The sequence below is a fragment of the Sciurus carolinensis genome, chromosome 9, assembly GCF_902686445.1.
Source record: "Sciurus carolinensis chromosome 9, mSciCar1.2, whole genome shotgun sequence".
Lineage (NCBI taxonomy): Eukaryota > Metazoa > Chordata > Mammalia > Rodentia > Sciuridae > Sciurus > Sciurus carolinensis.
The window spans coordinates 15442735-15460761 of NC_062221.1; the positions used below are offsets into that span (position 1 = coordinate 15442735).

At 37.8% G+C, this 18027-nt stretch overlaps 1 protein-coding gene across 2 annotated transcripts in view; it reads right to left on the reverse strand.

Annotated features, from left to right (window-relative positions):
- The window catches only part of Rasa2 (RAS p21 protein activator 2), a 103886-nt gene extending 86305 nt beyond the window's left edge, over nt 1-17581 (reverse strand). For both annotated transcript variants that reach the window (XM_047564412.1, XM_047564411.1), the window contains exon 1: nt 17435-17581. In XM_047564412.1, the coding sequence (XP_047420368.1) occupies nt 17435-17567 (133 nt within the window). In that variant the 5' untranslated portion in view covers nt 17568-17581. The remainder of the gene's footprint in view (nt 1-17434) is intronic.
- Between the last annotated feature and the right edge of the window lie 446 nt (nt 17582-18027).

Below are 18027 nucleotides of genomic sequence, written 5' to 3' on the forward strand. Positions count from 1 at the left end.
AAAATAGAGGCTGGCATACAGCAAACACTTGAGAAATATTTGTTGAAGTGAATATCAAAGAACGTAATATGATTAGTTTTAAAGTTCTTGTGAGATATTCATGTACCAAAAAGACAAACAAAAAGCATAAGAGCTGAAATCATACACTACTATAATAATCTAAGAAAGTAAAGGAGATGGCTTAAGGAAAGAGCGTTAATCCCAAGAATCATGAAACCAATGTTCCTATCTGAACTCTCCTGCTAAGTAGTTGCATGATTTCACAAAATCACTGATATACAGTTTTCCTGATAAAGGTTAGGAAAACTAGATAAACTCTAATCTCTTTTGCTTATCAACCTTAAAGCTAAAGGTCATTAAGACCAATATATTTTAAAGTCAATTAGAAACTTAAGAAGCATCTATTAAAAAAAAAAAAAAACTCAGTGAAAAATTTTTAAATTAAAACTAGAAAACCAATGGAAAAGTACCAGTAAGCTACTGTTATTAAATTTGTTATTGAGACATTAGAAAAATGTTAAATTACCACTTAACCAGAATAAATAAATTTATGTTCAAGTCAGAACCTAGGAATCTAACCTTGTAAATGACCCCAAAATTGCCTAAAAAGGCTCAGTCCTTACAAATGAACCATTTCCCTACCAGGAAAAATATACATATCTGAATCAGTATTCATTGGTCTCTTCCTCAAAAGACTAGCATTCCTCCTCTTCTTACCTGAAACTCATCCTTCCAGCTGTGTTCTCTACCCATTCCTACCATTCCCTCAGGACACTCAAGAAATCTATTTTCATTGTTTTCAATCTTCTCTTTCAGTTTCTCTTTAAAAAAAAAAATTTAGTTGTAGATGGACACAATATCTTTATTTTATTTATTTTTAAGTGGTGCTGAGGATCGAACCCAGTGCCTCACACGTGCTAGGCAAGTGCTCTACCACTGAGTCACAACCTCAGCCAGTCCTCAGTTTCTCTTCTTTTGACATCTCCTTACTGCATAATCCAATGGGGTTTTTATTTTTTTTTAAGTCAAAAGTTCATGTAGGCCACCATACAAGGACTATACTATAAAAGAATTTGAAATTAGATCATAATAAATATGCTCCATATACAATGGAACTTTGGAACACTAAATTTCTGCCCCTGAACATGTTCTCATTTCATTCACTTAAATGCAGTTAAAAAATACTGTATAAATGTGTATATCATCGGCCACTTTCTCCCCCTTTTAAGAGGAACACAATGGAGTTATTTGGTCTCCAGAATCCAATGAACTTGACATTATCAGATATTTACTTAGAATAATATTTTATATAATATAAAAATGCATCCACATCACTTCCTGTAAAAGCAGTTGTCATAATCTGTGCTTAATCTACCACTGGTTAAATTCAAATTAACTATGCTGAAAGTTAATCCATCAATCCTGACTATGTTAAGTCAGCTATCAGGATTTTAAAGCATAATTCCAAACTACAATAGTAATTAACTTTTTTTTAAATATTTTTTTTAGTAGTAGGTGGACAAAACACCTTTATTTCATTTTTATGTGGTGCTGAGAATCAAACCCAGGGCCTCACATGTGCTTGGCGAGCACTCTACTGAGCCACAACCCCAGACCCAAGTAACTGACATTTTATAAACAATATAATCCAAAGTGAGGTCAAATGGTTAGAAAATTAATAAAAGTAATGTTGTATGTATTATAGCTCTGAGTAGCAAATGAATATGTTAAGAGAACACATTCCATGCAAGTATACAAAAAACCAAAAGAGAAGAACTTCCAAAGATTATACTAGTTCACATGTGATATTTGTACAGGGTTTTACTAGCTCTAGCCAATTCTGGTATAGAAGCAAGTGCACTGGACAAAAAACAAAACAAAACAAAACAAAACAAAAAAAAAAAAAAAGAAGAAAAAAGAAAAAGAAAAAGAAAAAAACCCAAAATCTATTATCTCTGAAAACCCAAACTTCTTAAAAACACATTCTCTGTCTCTGATCTCTGCCTTTTACTCCTATGTTAAACCTGCTATTTAGCTTCTGATCCCACTTCTTTTCCAAAACCTTTGAGAACACTAATATTAGGTGCTACCAAGTCAAATGATTGTTTTTCAGTTCCCACTTTATTTGACCACTCTTCGACATTGATAATATTTACCTTTCCTCAGTTTAGGTAACCTATTGTTTCTTCTACTCCCTCTTTCAGGCTTTTTACCCACCAAGCACACCTTAAATATAAGGAAACTTTTGGCACAAAACACTTAACTTATGATAGAGGTGGAGGACCAATTTTAATTTTTTTTTTTTTTTTTTTTTTTTTGCGGTGCTGGGGATCGAACCCAGGGCCTTGTGCTTGCAAGGCAAGCACTCTACCAACTGAGCTATCTCCCCAGCCCTTAATTATTTTTTAAAAGTAGCATTATAAAAAATATATATACTAACAAACAACAATTTCTCAACATTCTTTGGTGGTATTATTTGCAATTTTTCTCAGCTTCTCTCTATCCTTAATCTAACCTTAAGAAGAATCAGGTTCAATACCTGCAGTAGATAAACAGGATTAGTGTTCAACAGTCATTTCAATCTCCTTTGGTATATACCTTGCTATATTACAGAGAACGGAAAGATAAAAACTACATCTCCCAGTCTTTATTGCAGCTAGAATTGTGGATGTGATTTAAGTCCCACCAATCATAGTCACTTAGTGTGGGGGGGGAGATGGGGGTAACAGAAGAGAAAAGTGGTTGAGCTTTGGCTGCTTCCACTAGAAAACACTGTCATAGAGATGTCCATGTTCTACAACAGCATCTGTAGAAGTCCTGGGAATTCAGTCACAAGTTTCACATGTATTAAGAAGGAAGATATAAGGCATCCATTCTGAAGTACAGGCTGTGACAGGTAGGGATGGATTGGCTCTTGAACCAGCAGCAGTGACAACAGCTTACTGATGAAGGTGGCTGCTTGCCAACAGCTGTTTCCTAATATTAGCACATTCCTAATCATGACAGAGGTGGCAAGGTTCTATGATAAAAGCAGCTAAAAATTATAGCTTCCCAATTGTGCAGGAGCCTTTCTGATCCTAAAAGAGGTAGTAAATTTCATGATGGCTCAGCTGCAATATGGCCTTTTAATGTCATTCCTAAAACTTCCACCTAGAGTCTGGGTGGGTTTTTTTGTCTTGTTTTATGTTCTTTTAAAAAATTCTATAAGTCACTTAAACTCCTCCCACTCCCCCTGCAGTATTGGAGGCTGAACCCAGGGCACTTGTTCATACTAGGCAAGCACTCTACCACTGAGCTACATTTCAGCCCATTTTATTTATTTTATTTTATCTTATCTTATTTTATTTTATTTTTCAGAAAGGTATCACAGGCCTCAAACTAACAATCTTCCTGCCTTAGCCCCGAGTATGTGGGATTATGGGTACATACATTTTACTCAGTCTCCTTCTACTTGAACTGGCTAGAGTTGCTTTCTATTAGAAACCCTTTGTTTCTAATGAAGGAGAAAATTCCACTTTACTTTACTAGTCATCACTTTGGCATACCCATCAGCAGCAGACATACACATAGGGATTCCATATACTATTTCATTCAATCTTCATAATAACTCTTCCAAGTGACAACGCATTTTCAAAATGTAGAAGTTAGGAGTGAAAAGATAACATTCCAGGTGGAAGACACAATGTGAACAAGGTCTGGAGGTGAGAACAAGAGGGGTGCCTTCAGGGAGGAAGTAAATAGCACAAACCAGCGAAGGAGATGAAAGGGGATAAAGAGAGATAAGATTATAAAAGAAGTCTGGAGATGAACAGAGAACCTAGAATGTCAAGCTAGGGAGTTTTAACTTTATTCAGTAGGCAACAAAAGTCACTAAAAAGTTCTGTGTGGTCAGAACTATACCTCAGAAAAATTATTCTGATGTCTGTTAAGAGCCTAACTAAGGTAACAAAAAAGTTAATGTCAGTGTAGGAGAAATGGAAGAGATACTGCAGACATAATTCACAGAATTTGGCATCAACTGGCCTGAGGGACTCCAGATATAATATCCTAATAACAGAAATATCAGCCCTAACAGATGATTAGAACTTTAGGAGGTAAAAAGATACCAAAACATACAAACGTTACCACACATAGTAAAAAAGAATTGATCACATGCACACCTTAAAATATAATATGGACTGTGGTGCTGACAAGTATAGGGTAAAACTGAAATGCTATTGTGCAATCTAATTAGACATAAATAAGACAATCCTATCTAATGGTAGTAATCAAATTGTCTTAGAAATTTTCTTTTAAAGTTTAATATCAATTTTTGCAACAGAATAATTCTAAAAATATAAGCAATATTGGTATAGTATAAGAAGTTAAATGAATACATTTTGGTAGACACTTGAGTTTTTGTTCATTTGTTTGTTTGTTGTGCTGGGGATTGAACCCAGAGCCTTGTACATGCGAGGCAAGCATTCTACCAACTGAGCTATATCCAACGCCTGAGATTTAATACAAGATGTTCACTTAACAATATGTTTATCCTTAGTCTTAATCCCCTGTTTTAAAAAGTGGCAACTATGAAGCTTCAGGATCCTTTGAACATAAACTGAGGTAAAGCATTTGTACAATGCCTAAAACGAAGTAAGCACTTAGTAACTCCTAGGTGCTCTTCCTTGGCTAGAAATCCTAAAAAACTGGCATCTGTACATAATTCCCTTCACCCAAACCATTGGGTCCTAATGAAAGATAATCTGTAATTCAACAACTAGAGATACATGGGAAGAGTGTTTTTTTTTTTTAAATTAGGCTTTTTATTACAGAAGAAATTCATTTCTATTTTAGGAAAAACATCTGAACTTTCTATACCTCAGGCTTCACATCTCCAAAAGGAGAACACAAATTGGAGGTTGGCTAGTCCAAGATTTATTCTCCTTGGCACATCCAGTATTTAAAAAAAAAAAAAAAAAAAAAGTGGTTAACATCTAGAAACTGAGAATACTAACAATAACATATACATAATTCTGTTTTCTCTTTAATAAATCAAAATTATGGTAATATGGTTCTGAGCAGAAACTATAGAAGGCACATCTCACTAAATGGTAATAATCCCGAGATGGCTTTACCTCATTAAACCTGGTCTCCGTAGATTTGAGTTCACAAATCCTTAATAAGTTAATCTTCTAGGTTTCCCCATAACTCTAAAATTTTAAGAGGCAACACTTGAAATTAAAACAGCACAGGGCAACACTGACTTCTAACGCTTTTAGATATTGCTACTTATTGTCATTTAATCTGATAAATACTACAAGAACTGCATATAGGGCTTGGGGTGTACTTCAGTGGCAGAGCGCCTGCTTAGCATGTGCAAGTCCCTGGGTCTGATTTCCAACACTGCCAAAAAAAAAAAAAAAAAAAAAAAAAAATTTTTTTAAAGATAAAATATTTTGGCCAGGCACAGTGGCACACATCTGTAATCTTAGCTACTGGGGAGGCTGAGGCAGGAGGATCCAGTTCAAAGCCAGGCTTGGTACCTTACCCTCTCTTAAAAAAAAAAAAATTAAAATGGTTGGGGATGTAGTTCAGTGGTACAGTGTCATGGGTTCAATCCCCAGTGCCACTCACATGCACAAAAAGGTGTATTTATGAATATTTTAGTATATATTAAGTGAATTATTAAGAAATTATTAAGAGTATGAAAATACTCTTTACTGAGTATCTACTGCTTATGTCCCAGTCAACAATTAACTGAATACAGTGTGCCAGGCAGTATACCACATCATTCAATCTTTTCACAATTGCCCTGTAAGATTAGTGAAACTAGTATTCCCAATTTATAGACAAACAAGCTGAGGTTCACAGAGATTAAGTGATTCCTAGAAAAGCAGCAGAAAACCATGCTTTCAACATACTACAAGATCCTTTATTATTCAATCAACTTCTACATACCTGTTATAATAAATATTTTGTATAAGATAAAGAAATCTTACACACGATAAGATCCCTATTGTTCATTTACCTTTAAAAGTTCTCAATGGAGAAAGGAAAAGAATTGCCTTTAGCACACATGATCTTACAACAAGTCTCATATTCAGAGTCCTCCTTCAGAGTATGTCACATTGCTATAGGTATATGGAGATCAAAAGAAGGTGAGTGAAAAAAGATTTGTAGATATTTCCCTTCTTAGTTATTGTCTTGAAAACAACTAAGTTCTACATTTGTGATATTATTCAGCAAGAGAATGAGAAATGGTACCAACAGGCATATGGTAACTGTCAGAATATCTACTAGCAGGTTGCTTTTCCAATGCACAAATTAACATAGTCAGATAACTGAATTATTAGGTGATTTTTCTCACTCTCAATAAATGATACGTATCTCTAAAATATATAATACAAGATTCTGTTATCCCACACAATTGGTATCTTAAAAGAACCAACCATTAAATAATTCCTGTTAGAAATCTGATTCTGCCTAAGAACATGGCATTATAGTAAAATAAGGCAGCACCACTGAGCAAGCACTTGAGTAGGCACAGGACTCCTGGAACCCAGCAGTTAGACTCGCTGAGCAAAAAATTGCTCTTTGTGGCTAGAAAATCCAAACTATACCAAGTAACAGACAAGAGAAATAAGTTCTGGTGTCCTATTATACAGTAAGGTGACTACAGATACTGATAATGTATATTTTAAAAAAACTAGAAAAAAGGATTTTGAATTATTTCATCACAAAGATAAATGACGCTGCATATATGGCTCAGTGGTAGAGTGTTTGCCTAGCATATATGAAAGGTCCTGGGTTGGATCCCCAGTACTACAAAATAGAACAAAACGAAGATAAATGTTCAAGGAGATAGAGATGCTTACTTTGCTATGAACATCATACGATGTATAGATGTATCAAAACATCACATGGTATCCCATAATTATGTACAATTATTGTGTCAATTTTTTAAAAATTATTTTTAAAACTCTGAACTACATATCATTCTTGACAAAGCATTAAGGTAAAAAATAAGGCATAAATTCTACCACAACTCTTAAAAAATATTCCATTATGTAAACTGCAACTCCTCAGTGGGAAAGTCTATAAAAACATAATTAGCGACCAGCTGCTGTATACAAGTCATATATCATAATAACCATCATAGAATTATTTATATTGCTATCATATTAATCACCTCTGACTGAAGCTTAGTCTAGAAGAAGAAGTTAGGAAACTACTGTGCACGAAAAGGCAAGTTTCATAAGGTATTGCCAGGAAGTGTCCATGCTTATAGAGGTACATACCAAGTGCAGGGGGATCTTCCTGTTTACTGTGGTCAGTTTTGAATGTGTGTTAGTCTCTAAGGTCTTGACAAGCCCCTTCTCAAGGTGGCAAACCAAACTCTGAAGTGCTTATGCTGGGAATCTCTCCTAGGCTAGGCCAATGGTTCCTTCAGTTACATGCAGCTTAACCAGACTCAGAGGCAACCAAGAGTCCATACGGTAAAAGAAAGGCCTAAAGATAAGAGATCAGGGCTATACAGACAATCCAAAAATGGGATAGGGTTATTTCCAGTAATGGCATCCAGGGAGACAAAATGGGACTTATTCTGATGCAGTGCTTTTCTTTTCTTTTTCTTTCTTTTTCTTTTTTTTTTTTTTGCAGTACTGGGGATCGAACTCAGGGCTTTGTACTTGCAAGGCAAGCACTCTACCAGCTGAGCTATCTCCCCAGCCCTTGATGCAGTGCTTTTCAAAAGAAAAAATCTAAAAGGAAAACCTAGATGTGAAGACATACAATGCACTTGTGTATGCACAAGTGTGCATTCTAAAAGAACTGCTCAAAAATACAGAGAAACCCCCAATGAGCAGAGTCAGAAAAACAATGTTTTTGGTGAACTCCAAAACAGTGATTTTTATTGCACTTAAAACATTCTAATTTTATTAGCCCTCAAATTCGACTACAGTCAATTTAGGTGTAATCATCAACTTCTTGACAAAAGAAATGTACTCATCAGTTCCTTCCAATATACTACTGGACAGGTCACTTGGCAGAAAAAGGGATATGGGCTTTGGTAATAGAGACCTTCTGAAAATCTGGCTTTGCTACATAATACTCCTAAGGGGAAAAAACCTCTCTGCTTCTCTAAAATATGAATACCAATCTTCTTTATGAAAATGATTAAATGAAACAATTTTCAAGTATCCTAACAGCATCTGGAAACCAGTAAATACTCAATAAACAGTAGTTCACATCCTCTGACCTACTGAAGAAATTTTATATAAATAAAACTGTTCAAATCCAAAACTAAGAGGTTCTGTACCACTCACACACATATTCATTTAAAGAATCAAAATTATTCAGAACCTTTTTACCACATTTCTCTGAAACAAAGTATTAACTTTTTGAAAAGTTGACTTTTTAAATAAGAATTGACCTAACAGACAAAACAGATGGGAATTCACTTTTTTTTTTTAATTTTAAGTAAAATAAAAAGTTACCCAAAAAACAGAAAAGTTGACATTTATACACACTCAAAATGTTCCTAAACTTAACATTTGGTTATCCTTGTTTTTACAGATAGGATAGTCTTAAGAGAGACTAATAGCTTAAGACTAAGACTATATTTAATTCATTTATATTAATAGTCATTTTGGTAACATAACCAATACATAAATACACCCAGTGCAGAAAATTAAAGCATTATGGCAAGGCCAATTCCCTTTGTTCACCACTGAGGAAATCAAAGTTTGTACAACTAATTTTTCATTTTTCAAAAATTGACAATATTTTCAAATATTTATTTTCCTCATCACTTTTTGTTCAACTTTGCCAGTATTTCCATGTTTACTGGACATTTATATTTCCTTTGCTGTGAAAATCCTATTCATATACTTTATTTTTCTAATGGTCTCTCATATTTTGCATGAATTCTTTACATTATTATTATATTACTCTGAACATTAACAAATAGAGAAATAGGGCTGGGTATGTTATAGCTCAGTGATAGAGTGGTTGTCTCATATATAAGAGGCACTGGGTTTGGTCCTCAGCACCACATAAAAATAAAAGACACTGTGTCCATCTACAACTAAAAATATTTTTTAAATAAATAAGTAGCGTTACGGTTAAGAGAAGCAGGATAGACCTGGGTCAGTCTATCTAATTTGAATAACAGCTCTACCAATCACTCACAGTCTGACCTTGGTCAAGTTGGCTTAGCTACTTTCTTTCTGTTTCCTCATCCTCTATAAAAATGGGGATAATAACGGCACGTAAAGAGTTACACTTGGGATTAGTTAATATGCATAAAGTGTCTTAAAGTGCTTTAAGACGGTGTCTAACATGGAATCAGTATTACATATATGTTTTCTATGAATGAAGGATATGCTGCAAATAACCTATTATGCTTTTTTTAAGAAAATATTTTTAGTTGCAGATGGACACATACCTTTATTTTGTTTATTTAGTTTTACGCGGTGCTGGGGATCAAACCCAGTGCTTCACATGTGCTAGGCAAATGCTTTACCACTGAGGCACAATCTTAGTCCATAACCTATTATGTTTTAACCCTTGTTTTTAAGTCTGCACTTACCTTTCTTCAATCAGTTCTTTTTCCATCTCTATTCTAATATAGGACCCTACACACACATAGTATGTGTAAAATCAACAATTGACTGCCCTAATTAGATCTCATAATAAATTTCTCAAGAATAAATTCAAGCATCAGCCAAAACATAATTTTTGAAAATCTTTCCACAAAAAAAGAGAAGCTAACTTCCCTACAGCATAAAGTGTTCCCACAAGTCAATAAGAAGACTGATAACCCAGTAGAAAAAAGAACAAAAGAATAAACAGAAAAGTTCACCAAAAGGGGAAATAGCTCTTTAAAATATGAAGAGATCATCAACTTCAATAAAAAGTGCATCTTAAAAATTTAAAAATTAAAAGTTCATTTTCACCTTACAGACCAGTAAAGATCAAGAAGTTTTAAATACACATAAGTGGGTGTAAAGAAATAGGCACTCTAGACTGGGGGTATGGCTCAGTGGCAAAGCACCTGCACAGAATGCAAGAGGACTGGGGTCTGATTCCCAGGATTGAAAAAAAAAAAAAAACAGACACTTATTTATACATTATAAATTGCATAAATTGCTATAGCTTCTATAAAAGGCAATTTGGCATTGTTTTTCCAAAATAAAAATGCACATACCCTTTGATTTGTCGATTGAACATCTAGAAATTTATCCTACTATAAACACATAGACATGATGTGTCCATCATTGTAATAATGTGTATAATCACAAAGACTGGAAACAAATGTTAATCTATAAGGAACTGGTTAAATAAACTATAGTATATCCAGATGAAGAAATATTATGTGGTTGTTTAAAAAATAATGCAGCTTTCTATATCTGTGGATATGAAAAATCTTCAAGCTATATTACATAAAAAAGGAAGATGCAGAACAATGTTATATCTTCCTATTGTTTTTCTGTTGATAGAAAAGACATTAACACACATTTTATGTTTGTAAGTGCTTAAACAATCTCTGGAAGGATGCAAAACAAAATGGTACTGCTTGCTTCTGGAGAGGTAATAGCTAGGGCATTACCTCTTCAGAAGGAATGAAAGGAATGCTTTTCAACCTATACCCTTTCATAATGTTTAACTTTTGAACCAGTTGTTTACATTCTCTAATCAAATGAATACATCTTTTAAAGAAATATAAGCAAACAAAACAACCCTGTGACCACACCAAAACTTAAAGTGGTCATGTACAACAGGTTGCTACCATTCAGTTTGTGACTAGTCTGTTCAGCCAGCAAAAACAGAGGTTAACCATCCTAGCTGCTTAAATCACACCCTGAGGAATTTTTTAAACCTTCAGGTATCCAGGTAGACACCAAAAATCATTCAATAAATCAGAAGTAAAGCCTGGGCATCAGAATTTTTTGAAGTTCACAGGTGACACTGACGGGCAGTCAAGACGGCTAAAAGCTAACTATGACACAAATAAGTAAACACCCAAGTTCAATCTCTACCTAAGTCACAATCAAGTTCCATCACTAATGCTAATCACTTCACAAAGTTCTTAAGAAGGAACGCATGAGAGTATGTACAAAGCATAGTGGAAATCTATTACCACTGTGTACACTCCACTAGACAGTCGGGTGATCTTCACAGAATAAATGGAGTACATGTACCACATTAATACTATGTAGCATTCTAGGAAGAAATTTGAAAGTAGCGGACCAGTGCCCAAAGAGATATTAACTGTGTGACACTTAGATTCCTGAATTTCAGAATCTTCATGTGTAAAATGAGGGAAAGAATAAACTCTAAATTTTCATAATTCTCTATGAATACAATGAATAAAAACAACTATTGCTTAATATGGACTTTAGGATAAGACATTAAGGGAATTTTTTATCCCTTTACGTTTAGACCTATTTTTCAACCAAATTCTTGTGTGCCCTAAAGGACACTGAGATGTGTATTATGAACTGCTAAATTAATTAATTAATGGTCATAGAAAAATATTTTAGGATTCGAACAACTGTATCTAATAACCCTTAAATATTTAAAACAGCAAATTTTATGCAAAACAGGTATACTAAACACATTTAAATACTAAAATAGAAGCATCTGATGTATTGTCCTAAAACAAATGGTTCATGCTACAAAGAAAAAATTAAAGTGGTAGAAGGGATGTTAAAAAAACATATTTGACCCTCTCATTTTATAAGCTGGGGTGCCTCAAGGTTAAAGAATCTGTCTAAGGTCATTCTGTTATTAACAGCACCGTCAGAATCAAAGATCCTGAAAATATGCCATTTTAACTAGGGATTTTTTGGGGGGGGGTGTGCTGGGGATAGAACCCAGGGCCTTGTGCTTACAAGGCAAGCACTCTACCGACTGAGCTATCTCCCCAGCCCCTTAACTAGGGATTTTTGATGACTAAAATGACAAAGTCCAAGATATGTCAAAAACATCTTAATATATCTAAAAAGTTTCTTAACTTAATACTAAAATATGACTGCATAACAAAACTTTGTTAGCAGTTCCATCCAAGGAGCATAGAACTTCTTAGTACATAAAACACATAATCTAAAATTGTTAAATAATTTCATAAAGCACATTAAAAAGGAAATAGGATTAGCATCTATGATTAAAGGATAAAACAATATGGTTTTATTCTAGCCACATCAGCTTCAGTCACTTATGAGTCTATTCAAAGACCCAACTACTATGTATAACCATTAAGCTCCAATAAAAAAATGAAAATAAAAGAGTCTATTCAAAGAACTCTTAGTTTAAAAAAAAAAAAAAAAACACTCTATGAACTCATTGAGGCTTACCTCCTGTCTTCCGCAGAGCAAATGATTAGCAGACTGCTCTCTGAACTTTTACAAAGAACCCTTTTCTCTCCTGTTTCCACTCATATCAAAGATGGATTCATCTTCCATCTTAAATAACTCATCTTCTCATTTCAAATATTTGATACTAATGAATTCTTATAATGAATAAACCCCATTTAATCTCTTCCTCTCAATTCTATTGGGTAGTCAATAAAATGTTTTGATTTGTACTTTATTATCAAAAAATTCAAACCTACCATGCCAAATAAAAACACCTGATGAGTAAAGTATGGTTATGAGATGTTTCTTCCAGATCCCAAAACCAATTAGTAATAATACTCATGAACAGGTAACAATATTCAAATACTCTACTAATAAAGCATCAGAGTAATTAGGAAAATTTAATCCTTTTCCTAAGGAAGCAACTTTGGCATCAGTTCAAATCTACCCATAGAGAGTAAGTACCATAATTTTGAAAGAGATGAACCTTCCTGACAGATTCGTACAGTTTTCTTTTAATAATAGGAATAGCTTCTAGTTTATTCAGCTGTACAGTGACCAAAACACTTTCATATCCAGTACTGCAAACTATCCTAGGGTAACACTGCAAGGCCTACTCTCTTCTAGTTAGACAGGAAGGACAGAAAGAGAGAAATGGGGGGCGGGGGTAAATGAATAAGAAGGAATTCTACCCTGGAAGAGTTCACATTATAACAGGGGAAATATACAAATGATATCTATGAAATGTGTTATAACAGGAAAATAGAAAAGGAATTGTGATTCCCAGTAGCAGGAAGGTCTAACACCCTCTGGCCAGAGAAGGGAAGGTGGGGTGGTGTGTGCCCCAAAGAGAGTTTTAAGGAAAGGATGACAAAGAGCAGGCTTTTAAAGGATGTGTAACAGTTCCTTCACATAACTTACGGGGAGAAGGGAAAGAGAAAGACAATCCATGCAAAGATGAGGAAGACAAGCTCAAAGGTAAATGAGTTGTCTAAAATCACAAGAATATTAACAATGTGTAAAGCAGAATACAGAACTGTCTTTAATCAACTTTGTACCCCAGGAAATACCAGTACATGTTAGACAAGAACATCAAATAATGATGAAGTTTGTTTTTGTTTTTTTGGTACCAGGGAATGAACTCAGGGGCACTCAATGACTGAGACAAACCCCCAACCCTATTTTGTACTGTATTTTAGAGACAGTGCCTCACTTTTGCTGAGGTTGGCTTTGAACTCTCGATCCTCCTGCCTCAGCCTCCCCAGCTGCTGGGATTACAGGTGTGCATCACCACACCCCACTAAAGATGAGTTTTCAATCTCTTATTCTACTCCTTTCTAAGAGATGTCCACAGCTGACCCAACTCCTGGTGGGTGAGGATGGGGTGGGGGACAAGCCTATTTAATCCTCAGAGCAGTCCTATGAGATATATATTTTTACTATGCCCATTTTACACATGAGAATACGGAGGTACATAGAGGCTAACAAAAGTTGGAAATTAAGAGAAAATTCAAACCCAGGTGACTAACTTCACTAGGCCTTTAAGTGAGTACTTAACCATATCCCATAGATTCTCCCTACTTTGTCCAACAACCCAGTCATTCTTGGCCTCAAAACATCAGGCATATCAAATAAGTTCTTGGACACATAATGATCACACATCTAAAAACTCATACAGGAGCTAGGGTTGTAGCTTAGTAGTAGAGCGCTTGCCCAGCACATGTGAGGCACTGGGTTTGATCCTCAGCACCACATAATGAATAAATCAAATAAAGGTATTATGCTAATCTACAACTAAAAATATTTTTAAATAAAATAAAAAATGAAAATTCACACAGATCTTAACATTTGGCTCTTACGAATATGGTACCCCTTGAGTAGATAAATCCATGCACCATTTGGTGTGGGCCCCTTCAGTAACATTTTTACAACCTGATTTAATTGCACAAGAACAAAAAGTGGCAACCAAAAAAGTCGTAAAATAATAGTATGAAGCCCTAAGATATATAACAAAGAAAGCACAAATCCTTTTTTCACCTGAGTGTAGAGTTTTCTGGAGAGAAGGCATGCAATGTGCTTCAGATATGCTAGCATACCTGCTACTCACTGCACAAGAGTTCAAAATTAAAGGAAGAAATCTGGAATACAGTCCTAATTTCATTTATCAAAGGTTCACAAGACAGCCCTAGGATATCCAACAACCACCTTTGCCTGATTTAAGGAGCAGAGCATTCAGAACTGTCAAGGTTTCCTAGGGCACTAAAATGACTTCAGGAAATTGCAAAATTGTTAGATTTGCTAACATCAAATGATAATTTGAAACTAGCAATAAAATGGTTTTTCAATCTGTCAATCTAATTTCACCTGGTGAAATACATATATGGGAAATTAATAAGTTTAAGAATAAAGTCCCTAAAGAAGGTTGTGAAAATTATCTATATCTAGAACTTTAAAGATGTATAAATCAATCCATCCTCTCTTTTTTACTGGAATGATTTGAAGTTGAAGGGACCCACCCAAGTCCAGGAATAAGAGCACTTCTTTTCAGGCTCACTTTCAGTCCTATGCATCTCTAACTCTCCAGAACAGGGACTCCCAATTAGAGTTTAGGATTTACCAGCATTATGTCTAGGTCAGTAGGTACCATTAAGGTTTCTTCCAAGATTTCTCGGTGTAGTGAAAAGGAAAGAAGGCACAGATGCCCCCTTCCCCAAGCTGCTTAATAGCTTCATCGTGGGAACCACCATCATCCCACTTCTGTAACTTCAGTACCTTAAGACTCATCTACCCTTCAGCCCTCTCCCTACAAAAGCTACACATCAGTTTCAGGGAAACAGAGAACAGCACCTCTTCACAAGTTCTGAAGCTAAACCAATTTCGGATTACATTAGTTAAAAGGACAGAAAAGAAATGTGAGATGAGGAATTTTGTATATAAATATACTAATATATATTTCCTATGAAATGATCACTCCATGACTTGAGCTTTATGCTGAGCAATTCAAAAAGCAAGAAGCCGACTAACAGATGTAATACTTTGACTATGGTTAAAGCAGTATCACTCCCAGTTAACTGAATGGCCAATTTCCAAGTCTTTATGCCAGCATTGGTCTAAACTATAGAAACAAACATTTTTTGTTTGTTTTATTTGTATACCCAAGTTTCACTTACAGTGATGCCTCTTACAAAACTATTCTCAATGGTCATTGCCATGGAGCAGGTGAAAGTAAGATTACCAAGTCTTTCTGGAAACAGCCCAACTCAAATCCATCACACACACACACACACATATATGTTGTTTCATGGACAACCTGCAGTTATGCATCAGTGGAGGCTCCAATAGTGTGTAATATCAATAATGCTAAAATGTAAAGTGGTAAAAATTAGGAAAACCAGATGGGGGGGGGGACTCTGCCCATTTAGTTTTCCCAATTAAATTAGGCATATGCATACATTAAATAAATATTTAGCCTAAATTCTGAAAAGGCTTTATTCCCTAAAAGTATCTTTAAGGTTGGAAACTTAGATGCAGGAAACATCTTCATCTCAGGTGTCATTCTTTTGATTTTTAAGAATTGGAATCTCTTAAGAGTTCCACAACTATAACAGGGAATTAAAATGTGAGAAAATTTAATAGTTTGCTTCTGGGATTCAATAAATTCCCAAATCCTTAGCCCAGCGTGGTGGCGCATGCTTGTAATCCCAGCGACTCAGGATGCTGAGATGGGAGGACTGCAATCTGAGGACAGCTTCAGCAATTTAGAGAGGCCCTAAGTAACTTAGTGAGATGTTGGCTCAAAGTAAAACATTAAAAATAAAAAGGAGGGCTGGGGATGTAGCTCAAAGGTAAAGCGCCCCTAGGATTCCATTCCTAGTACCAAATAAACAAACAAACAAAATCCCAAATCCTTGAAAAAGGAAGCAGCCTTAAAAGAGACTCCAGAATCAATTAATAGCATCATTAGTCAAAAAGAAAATTTTATAGCCTGCCCACGAAAGAGTGCTGTAATTTTAATGCAATTCAGTTTTCTTCATACAACGTACAAAGGACCCCACATAACTAGCGCGTTTCCAATCTGAGAATATTGAATAAAGAAAACTTAACTTTCAACAAAAGCAAAGTAAGTTCTATAGCTCTATCTTAAAAAAAAGGGGGGGGGGTATTTTGTCTAAGTAAACTACTGTAGGAAAATGGCAATTAATACCAAAAGGGCATTTTAAAAAACCAATATGCAAATGACTGAACTCGAACTGGCATATTTAGACTATGGAGCCAACTAGTAATGGCTCGCTCACAAAAGTAACAATTAAATGCTTGAAAAGGAAAGGAATTAAGTGGGTTAAGTGCGGATTGGATGACTGTGTTTTGAGACCTGCTCACAGGAAGCCACTACATCCTGCCCCGAGTCCCTGTCAGTCACGCCGCTCTCGATTCAAGCCGCGCGGCCGCGCGGCGGGGCGGAGTACAGGTGTCCAGCGAGCCCCTCCCGCGCGCTCCCTCGCCAGCACGCCGCGCGGCACCCTCCCGGGTCTCCGGGCGGCCGCTCGGCTCCCGCTCAGGGCGCCTTTTTCAAGCTCTCCCGGGCTCGGGAGCCCGGGGAGCAGGCAGCCCCCTCCCCTCGGGCCAGCCCCACTTCCACGCCGCCTCCTCTTCTCCGGCCGCGCCTCCCCATAATTGCGGCTCGGCTCCCACCTCGGGGCCGCTCCCCGGCGCCCGCCGCCGCCCGGAGGCCTGCGTCGGAGGGCGGCCGGAAGCTCCTCACGCCCCCGGCCCGCGCCCCCGGCCGCGCCCCGCCGCCGAGCCCCTCACGCCCGCGCGCCCAGGCCACCTCCCCCAGCACTGCCCGCTCTCCACTCCCTCCCCAGAGGGGCGGCCGCAGCCCACGCCGCCCCGTCCAGGCGACACCTCCCCCAACACACCCCCTCCAGCCTCGCCCGCACCCGCCCTCCCGGCCCCGCGCGCCGCGCCTCGCCGGGCCCCGGCCCCCTCTCAGCCCACCATCCAGCGCGGCTCGGCGCCGCCACCCCAGCGCGCCCGCTGCCCCCTCAGCCGTGCAGCCGCCACCGCCGGGGAAGCCCCTCAGCCAGACCCCCGCTTACAGATCTTGCCCCGCAGGCTCTGCAGCACTCGGACCTCGCGACTGTCCTCGTCCCCCGCCTCAGGCTCTGCCGTCGCAGTCGCCGCCGGCGCCTCGGAAGAAGCCGCCGCCGCAGCAGGCGCCGCCGCCGCCATGGTGCCGCCCGGCCCGTGCCGCAGCCCCGCCGCCTGCGTAGCCCGGCGAGGCGGAGCCGAGCGGCGCGCCTGGCCCCGCCCCCGGCCCCGGCCTGGTCGCCCCGCCCCGCCCCACCCGGCCTCTCACTCGTCGCCCCGCCCCCTCGGACCCGGACGGCTGGGGCTGGAACCCCCGTCTGGGCTCTAGGCGCTGACCAGTCGTGGACCTTAGTCGTGTGGCTCTGAGTAGTCTCGAAACCCCCACAGGGAGAAAACCTGACCCTCCTGTGATCCCCAAATCCTCTGGGAATTGGACTCCTCTTGCGAACAGACTTCCACGTCTCCTACCGCTCGGGAATAGACGGGCCCTTCCCAATCGGGGTACTTCGCGGTTGAAAGAAAACAGAATTTGGCAGTTTGGTAGACATCAAAACTAACCTATACAAAAGGAGGCAAGAGGTGTAGTAAGGACTTCCCCAAA